At 41.1% G+C, this 9,651-nt stretch overlaps 2 protein-coding genes across 3 annotated transcripts in view; one reads left to right on the top strand and one right to left on the bottom strand.

The window, feature by feature from the left end:
• Positions 1-6,744, top strand: part of rnf11b (ring finger protein 11b) — a 12,458-nt gene extending 5,714 nt beyond the window's left edge. For both annotated transcript variants that reach the window (XM_031863853.1, XM_031863854.1), the window contains exons 2-3: positions 3,503-3,672; positions 4,042-6,744. In XM_031863853.1, coding sequence (XP_031719713.1) covers positions 3,503-3,672; positions 4,042-4,213 — 342 coding nt within the window. In that variant the 3' untranslated portion in view covers positions 4,214-6,744. The remainder of the gene's footprint in view (positions 1-3,502; positions 3,673-4,041) is intronic.
• Positions 6,745-7,775: 1,031 nt separating this feature from the next.
• Positions 7,776-9,651, bottom strand: part of cdkn2c (cyclin-dependent kinase inhibitor 2C (p18, inhibits CDK4)) — a 7,256-nt gene continuing 5,380 nt past the window's right edge. Inside the window, exon 4 of the mRNA XM_031864334.1 lies at positions 7,776-8,107. Within this exon, the coding sequence (XP_031720194.1) occupies positions 8,103-8,107 (5 nt within the window). The 3' untranslated portion in view covers positions 7,776-8,102. The remainder of the gene's footprint in view (positions 8,108-9,651) is intronic.

Genomic DNA, 9,651 nt, shown 5'->3' on the forward strand with positions numbered 1-9,651 from the left:
TGTGTGTGTGTGTGTGTGTGTGTGTGTGTGTGTGTGTGTGTGTGTGTCTGCAGGTCTGGTTCAAAGATTTTCTTACTCTGCAGTCACAAGAACGAGAGCTACGATTGCAAAGCCTGCTAACGCTTCATGTGTCTGGTGTTTCTTACATTTAAGTGCATATTGACCCTGCTTAAGTTGCACTAAAGAAACAGCAACCATTGACAAGTAGGATACGATTGAGGTTTGGAAGATTGGCCGACAAATTTGTTATGTCTCGTCACTAAGCTGTTCTAACAACCATGTGTTATAAACAGAAATGTTGCCCAGTCATCACCATGCCGCCTGTCTGCAACCCCCTTTCCCACAGCCACTATACATTTCTACTGTAGCAGTCTGCCCGCTCAAATGCAACTTTGTAAACATTGTATCATGCTTGAGCTGAAATAAAGCAGTAATATTTCCAGAATACAAGAGCGTGTAACAGTTTTTGTTGGACGTAGCCATCAGAGTGACCCCCATCCCCGGAAGCAAACAGTTGAAAGCGTTCTTGTGATGTTTTTAGTGATAATCCACCCAAAAGCTCCTTCTTTAGTCCATGCCGAGATGATTGAACTGGTGATGGAGCAAGTGAAAGGAGCTTGTGTTGTTCTAACCCGATTTCCCATCCTTAACATGGTCACACACACACACACATATACATCAATACACACATACTACAGTGGGGGCGAATCTGGGCTATGTGCTCTTGAAGCAGTTTTTTTTTTTTTTTTGTTTTTTGCATTCGTGGGCTGAGAGTGCCTCCATCTTTCATTTCCCCACTCTTGTTTTTTTCTGAATTTCAATCGGTGACGGATGATTGGGTAGCGAGGGTAAATAACTCCCCTTTCCCATCTATCTGTTTTCACTTTCACTCTTAATTCCTCGTTGTCTACAATCTTCACCTCCTTCCTCATTCACCGTTAGCAGTCTGGGCTCTCTCTCGCTCTCGCGAGACCTCTCTCTCGCTCTCGATCTCTATGATTATTGTGTCTATGGTCGACCTGAGGTCACATAATGAGCAGTTGTCCCAGCCCAGCTGACCACGCCATGTGTGGAGGAAGATATTGCTGACCGTTGCGCAGTTAGCCGCCCTAACGCACACAGAGAGTACAGCTGCTGCTCCCCCCCCCCTCCCCTGAAGCCCCGTCTGGAGCTTTCATTCCTGGCTGCCGTCTCTTTTTGACAAGTGCGAACGGTGTGGCTGTCAGGGGAACAGCGGATAGCCTCACCTACCGAAGTTATGCCGACTCTTGCCTGAAAATGCTGTGGTGCTGGCTCGCTTGTTCTACGAAAACCAGAAAACTAAAGATAGCTTGTTAAGAGTTGGATTGAGGCTACAATGCAGTGAAAATTGTCCTTAAAATACATTGTTGCCCTCTCATAACCCTGCTATTCGGCTCTCAATGAACTTCTAAACCCCGCCTACTGCCATTCAGCCACAAAGGAGAAGAGAGCGAGTGGGCTGAAGCGCGGGGTTACACAGGGACACGAGGAACTCATGCTCACACCACAGAAGACTGTAGTGATTGTGTCAGAATGTCGAGAACAGAGAGAAGAAGCGTGGTTATAGACCGCAAAGTGAGAGAGTGGAGTTAATAGAAAGCAGTTTTTGCAGAGGAGGAAGGTACTTAGAGACGTGGATAGTGCACAAGACAGAAAAACAAAATATATGTGGAACTATTCTCCCCTGAATTTATGTAAACCCTACAATATGTTTTAGCCTTCAAAGGATTCTACTTTTTCAAATGATATAAAACTGTAGATCACTCTCACTTATCCGTCATTTCTTTAAAAGCTTCTTTTTTTTTTTTCACAGATGGTGGATGGCATTCTGTTTTTACAGCTTTGATGGTCCTGCGATTCATAATATAAAAGAGTTTGACAATAAATACGTCTTTGGGGAAACAACTCTTTATTTAGGAATGCCACTATCGATTATTTTCACTGTTGCTTGGTTTGCAGGCCAGATCGTTTTCTCTTCTAAATGTCCATCAAAACAGTCCGAAACCCAGAGACCCTCAGTTTACAGTCATATCAGACAGAAAAGGTGTTCAAACTTTCACCTCAATTTTTGTATTGTTTCAGTTTTTTGTCTTTTTTTTTTGTGCAATTCTTTAAGAATTAGATTTTTTTTAAAGCAACGGTTGGTAATTCTATAAAAAATTTGTTTATATATTTTTTAATTCTCTTTACATTCCGACAGCTGGCAATAAAGTTTCATCCTCTTTTTAGAAAATATTTAAAGTATAATTAAAATATCTTAACAATATACTGTATATTTACAGTGTAATACACAGTATAGGTTTAAGTACTCGCACATAGTTAACGTTCTTTTTTTTTTTTTTTTTTTCTATTGACTCATGACGGTCTGATACTGAAACTCTGTCAACTTTGATTTGATGTTACTTTCATTACACTAAACTCGTGACTTATGTGGTTTTGGGCACCAATATGTAAAAGATTGCTGACAGACATAAATAAAGATCTACTTCTCACTCTTCACGTTCACTTGACTCAAATCAACGAAAGTGTAGCGGGGCTGGGAGGCTCTGGCTGGTTTGAAGTTTTGGGAGGTTTTGTGCAGGCCAGCGTCAACTTGGGAGTCTTTGAACAAATATTACCTGCTATGACTTCACAGGTATTTATTCATTATTATTTATTTATCTATTTGTGGTTAACTCCCAGGAGAACACTTTGCCAGAGCTCATCTTTCATTATCATTGTAGACTTCTGTCCTCGGCTGATTAAATCAAAGTCAGTTTAAATTGTTTAATTAATACCTTTACAGTAATCGGGTCAAGTTAAGTTTATTTTTTGTTATGTTTCAGGTTGAAAACATTTCATATCTCCTTACCAAGTCGGGTGAAAGCAACCATGAAGCTGTCTGCTGCAGCAGCTGCTTGAACAAGGCGTGGGGAAACACTACCATCTACTGCCTGCGATTATAATCCCACAACAGGACCATGAATATTGTTGGCTTGTAATTAATCATTGATTGTATCAGTTATTGTGAGAGTTTCAGTCCTGCAGGCCTTCTTTTTTCAGAGGGATAATTACATATTAAAACAAAGAATGTTTGTTGGAATGTGAAACTCTTACAGTCAACTCATACCTTCATTGTGTAGTGTGACAAAGGGAAGTCCACCCTTCAGCGTGACTAATGCTTTCCAGTATTGTACTGGTAGGTGGTGAGATTATTCTGTCTCTCTGTAATAAAATAAACGCTCATGTCCCAGTTCATAGCGTGGAGGTGGAGAGAGATTTTGGAAACAAGAATATAAGTCTTGTTGCAGATTATCTACAATGTCTTATATTTCCTGCCAAAAAAAAAACCAGACCTCCAACCAACTCTCTTTGCTCGTAAGGTGTCTGCATGAAGTGGAAAGTAATTGTGACTCATGATTTCTCTCTGTAAATCCTCCCCACAAGACAGTCATTTTAGTCTGACCTTTTTATGTGGTGGTCTCTCTCTCTTTCTCTGCAGGAGCAAATCCACGTGCCCGTCTACCACCCAACGCCCAGCCAGGCCCGGCTGGCCACTCAGCTGACGGAGGAGGAGCAGATTCGCATCGCACAGCGAATCGGACTCATCCAGCACCTCCCGAAGGGCGTGTACGACCCAGGACGGGACGGCTCTGAGAAGAAGATCAGGGAGTGAGTAGCCATGCTGAGTGATCTGTGATCTGGGTGTAATCAGGGTGTTTGGGGGTCTTTTAAAATGATGGTCTAGATTCACTGTCTGAGATAAAGTATCTGAAATAGTTTTATTCAAATATTTTCTGTTTTGTTTTAGTAGTCAGAAAATGTAACCGACAAAACCGCTCATGAATTTTAACCCGTTAAGTTTGCTGTTGTCACAATAATGTCAATATTGGTGTGCACTGCTATAATAAAGATACATACTCAATATCTTTATAATATTGTGGCATTTTAGATAAATGCACATTTTATTGAACTTATTTCCTGCATTTCTCTGCTGTCCATGCAATCCCTAACTAAATGTCCCTGTGTTCACCTGCACAGGTGCGTCATCTGTATGATGGACTTTGTATACAGAGACCCCATCCGCTTCCTGCCCTGCATGCACATCTACCACATGGACTGTATAGACGACTGGCTGATGAGATCCTTCACCTGCCCCTCCTGCATGGAGCCTGTGGACGCCGCGCTGCTTTCCTCCTATGAGACCAACTGACACACGCACAAACACACACACCTGCACACAAACCCACTGTATATGCCCATAGGCACCTGTGAACCAGAATGGACACACACACACACACATGGACATACACACAACGTCCATCTTGTTAACTTGTATCCTGGATTAGTAAGGTGTTGATATATAACAGTGTAAACGATTTAGGATGAATGCTCGTGTGTGTGCGAGAATGCCTGTGTGTGTGTGTGTGTGTGTGTGTGTGTATATGTGTGCCGCACAAGTTCCTCCGTTGGCCTGCTGGACAGGATTGATTTAAGGAGGACTGGACAGAGTGTTGGTGTGTTGGACAAACCGGAAAGAGCTGGACCGAGCAGACCGATGACAGTGGGAGATGTGGGGGATACCAGTGTAAAGGGAAGTCAAGGGGACAGGATGATGTTTAACTGATATGATTAAAAAAAACCAAGATCTGCTTTTATATGCAGGAATTCAAACAACTGTGCCCATATACACACACACTTCCTTTATTTACTTCCCATCATTGATATGAACGACACAGAAGGACGGACAGCCGACCACCGTCATCAGGCCGCAGATTGAGCTCGTTGGACTCACGCTGCTGGACAAGAGGAGAGAAACGTCCCGTCTGATCGATGCGTGGACGTGTCTTCACACGGATGCCTGTTGCAGAGTCATATCTGCTGCAAAAAGATGCGGATGTGTGATTTTAAGGCTGCTAGAGCTGGACATCAGACTTGATACTGCAAACATCAGATATACTGTATATTCTGCAGACACACCACAGGCCTCCACTGGTCCACCGCGCCTGGGCCTGGAGTTGTCTGTCTGTATAGAGAAAAACCAGATTGGTCGATCGTCCTGTGGCTTTGTGAAATCTGTTACGTGTTTGTTTTATTCCGTCAGCATAAGGGCTTTGTCAGACCAGTGTTTACCAACAACACGGATAAGGGAAAAGGAAAAACAGTATGTGCTTTAGTCACTAATGTGGTGGATAGCTGGTAAGACTGTTGCTGTCAAGCTATCGGCTCCTCGAGACTTTCTCAATCACAGTGAGCGCTCAGATTATTGGCCAAAGCACAAGTAGACCACAAACCATTGATACCAATCAGTGACATTTGCACTTCTTAATCAGACTTGTGACAAGAGTTGACCATATGCATTCAGTAATTATGTCAAAGTGAGGTATGTGACTTGTTTTTACCTACAGTGCAATGATCTGTCATGAAAGCCACCCTCTGTGGACCGGGAGTGGAAACACACTTTATAACTGGTGACATTAACCAAACTACTGAATTCATTAATACCAAGTTTGGCGCCCCTGTTATTGTCCAAATCATGTAATTCTAGGGACAAATCAAGAACAGAATTAAAAAACGTAAAGAAGTTTGCATATGTTCCGCATCGCTTCATTCAGCATCCTGTTGCACCAGACCTAGAGCAAACAATCAGAGGGGAAGCGGTTAATGCTTGCACCATCAGGACACCGGTGATGGTGTGTGTGTCGGTGAACACACTTTAGAAAGGTTACATTTCATATCAAGTTGAGGCCTCAATCTAAATGACCCTCTCGCCTCATTTTAAAATGCTTATTGCCCAAATGACCCAGCTTACTGTTAAAGCACAAAGAAACACAATTGTTCAGTTATACTTTCCTTCTTCCTGCTAACTTTGGCACGCAGGTAAGTCGGCACAGATCACACACAGTTGGTAAACATGCCTGGGGGGGTTGTTCGGCAGTCAGCACCTTAGTTTTTGCACAGTACTTTAATCCACGTAAGTCTATGTTGTCCTCCATCAGTAAGGTGGAGCTTCATGGCCTTTAGTTAAACGTGAGTAAGGGATGGCAGCGGCTGCTAAAATGTGGAACAAGACACAATACTGTGTATGGATTGGCTTTCTGTTCCTTGACTTAGCTCTTTGTTCCCATTTCTTCCATCTGCAGTGTAGCAGACGACAGTTTGGAAGAAAAAAAAAAAAGCCTTTTTGAAGAGTATGCAATTTTCTTTTTAAATAGTAGAAATCTGGAACAAATGCATGTCATGCACTTTGGGGATAATCAAAACCATGTCATGATAGTATTTGCTATAGCTCCTGAAAATAATCAAGAGACATCTTTAAGAAAAAAAAGAATCCACATGATTTGTGTGAAGATGAGCACTCTCCCAAAGCCACGTGTACATGCATTATTGTGGAACTTTGTGGAGCTACTTCATTTCCGTATCTGTCATCCGCTGTCAACTGAAGCAGCTGCCCAAAATGTTTCTTAATCACGAGACACTTCGAGCTTTGCTTCCGACTTTGATTCTCGGGACAGATTTGTTTGAAAATGTCCACACTCGCAGGAATGATAAGTGAGTGCTGTTTTGGGGTGGATTTTCTGCTTGTAAGTACATTGAACATGGAGGTTTGCTCGTATGTGAGTGGGGTAAGTGTTGTATGTTTATGTATGGATGCTTGTTAGACCTTCCCTTGTTTGTAAGCATAAATATGCTTATGCTATGTACTACAAGCAAATAATAAATAGACATTACATCAGAACATAACTGCCACTGCTGGGTGTGTTATTTCCTCTGTGCACACTAGAAAGGGAAGCATGGGGTTTCCTTTTTTCATAATCTCCCATACTGACATGGCTTGATTAAACTTCTCGAGTCTAAAAATACCCACAAAGTATGCAATTTATCTCTCTTACTTTAGTAAATCCTCTCACAATATATATACTCTTCGTGTACAAATACAATTATTTACATAGGTTTGAAAAAAAAAAAAGTAATCCTCTTAAAGTGTCACTCCTCTCATCCATATTGCTCCCTTTTCATTACCATTGTGCTCAGAAGTGGACCATGCATAAGCACTGGATTTTTCAAAAATACCAGTTTATAAAATATACACCTGTATGTTTGAACAACAAAACCTATCAATCTGGTTTGATATATTTGGAGAATAAATTGAAAGTCACTTCTGTCTGAAATATCATTAGAAGGTCACAGGCAGAGCCCTTAAAACACACACACTGATACAAATGGGAACAAAGGGATTCATTTCTTCCTTTTATTGTATCATTATGCTTTAGGCAAATTTTCCCTTTGTACATTATTGTCAATAAACCCTCAGAGTCTCCCACCATGTCTGGTTTGAATTATGTTATAAATTACATCTTTCTTAAATGTGGTTTAAAATACTACTCTTGCTTGATCTACTTAATACAATTAAGTAGACTTTACATGCACATTTATTTTTTACATACAAAAATGTAAGTAGTTTGTACAAAGACCAGTCTTGCTTTATAATAATCTGATGCATAAAGTTGCCTTTATTCTTTTTTTGAGTAGCTCATATGATATTTTCACCAAAAAAATGTCGTCCTCATGATGTTAATTGGGGTTACCAGAATATCAGAGACCCCTCGCATCCTTACAATCATCAGTTGAATTAATCCTTCACTGACAGTGTCATAGCCTAACCATTATAAACGCAATGAAGACTTATTGTGACGGGGTGTGGTGGAGGACTCAAATGCAGACCAGACCAGATGTAGCGTGAAGCAGGTATTTAATGAAACATGAAATCAGAATAGGAAATGTACAGGAACACAACAGGGAATCCACGGACGAGACAAGAGACGAGGAGGGAAATCCAACAGGACGAGACGGGGAAACCGGGAGCAGTCACACACGGTCGCCAAACGGGTAGACATGACAATATGGCAGTGAGTGCGTGTGTGACTGGGGTTTAAATAGTGGATGCAGCAGAGTGAGCAGGTGAGAGTAATGAGCTGACGAGGTGTGACTGGCAGTTGCACTGAATAAACAGATTAGGTGAGTGAGAGATGGAAAAAACAGGATAATGGTGGCAGAGCTGTGACACTTAAAGGGGGGGTTATCTTCATCCTCCTCGTCCTTTAGTCTGTGTGAGAGAAAAAAGAAAAAAAAAGGGAGCTTATGTCACGAATGTATCCTGATGTAAACATAAACACTAGTGCAACAATAAATAAGAGCAATAAAATAGGCATAATATCAGAAATAAACGTCACAGTGCATATATTTTGCCATGGCACACAGATCCATGGAACTAAAAGAAAACAATAAAGCTGATATGATTTTGTTTATCAAAAGGCGTGACCAAAGGGGATTTGTAAAATGAAAGGAATTCACGGAGCCCCACCTCTATGTCACTACAATACAGACTATAAAGAGTCCTTTATGAGGGAGGCTACAGGTTTAGCTTCATTAACTCACGTCTTGTCTTGTCCTCACGCTGTCAAAACAATCCGAACTCTAGTCAAACAAAGGCCATGGTTTCATCCTTGCACCACTTTTTACTTTTTATCTGGTTGATTAATAAATTAGCCCGCTTATGTAGGCTATGTACATTTTAGCTGTTTTAAACCGGGTTTCAGCTCCTCAGGACACTTTTCAAAAGTCACTGCGCTGCGGAGGTTTCTAACCTGTGGCCTATAAGAAGAGTTTGAGATGGAGAAATATAAGCTAAAGCTCCTGTGAAATTATAATTTATCGTTGCTCATCGTTTTATTTTTCATTCAAGATCAAAATGATCCAATCACAACTTAAAATGTCGAGGAATTTTAGAGTAAAACTGATAATTGCTTCGCGGCCTCCGCAGTAACGGTCCACCCTGAAGGTAACGCTCACTTTATTAATGTGCGGTATGATAACGTTGTGCATTCATATTATGCTGCAGTGCATTAACACTGCTGATGTGTTTTTGTTTTTTTTAGCAGTTCGTTTAGTATGAGGCAGGCAGGCAGACAGATGCGCGTACACACACGCTCACGAGCCACACAGAGAGGGGGAAGGCTGTAGATAGAAGACTCCACACTAAAAGAAATATGATCTATTTTAATAGCCTATATATTATCCGTCTGTTTTAGAAATGGCGAGCACACAATGTGGACAGCCGATACAGACATTCCATAATGAGGGAGGCCTAAAGCTGATCCCCATGTGGCTGGAATATAATGAAATGGTTTTAGCTGACCTAACCGTACATGTGTTAGATTTAAACAGACCGGAACAATGTTTTCTCCCATTATTGTTTTGGAGAATTACAACTGGTTGTAGCTAAGTTGTATGGAACTATAGGCCATACGGATCTTTTCAAATCAAGTTGTCAATAATGTGGAGTACACAGATCTAGATATGAAAGATACGATATTTTTAAATCCTGATGGTTTAACGGTTGATTTAACACATATGCCTACAATTAAATAAAAGGCCAAATAAATGTATTCTCAAATGAATACAGTTTTAAAAAAACACTGTAATATCAATTATAACAAATAGGCCCGACAGGAAAATCCTGTCGCAGAGCCCGTACTGACATGTGAATGAAAGATAACCTTTCTGCACATAGGATCAGTAGGTATCTGTGCCAAAAGGATCTCACACACACACACACACACACACACACACACACACACACACACACAC

The sequence above is a fragment of the Anarrhichthys ocellatus genome, unplaced genomic scaffold, assembly GCF_004355925.1.
Source record: "Anarrhichthys ocellatus isolate YVR2014 unplaced genomic scaffold, GSC_Weel_1.0 scaffold30, whole genome shotgun sequence".
Classification (NCBI taxonomy): domain Eukaryota; kingdom Metazoa; phylum Chordata; class Actinopteri; order Perciformes; family Anarhichadidae; genus Anarrhichthys; species Anarrhichthys ocellatus.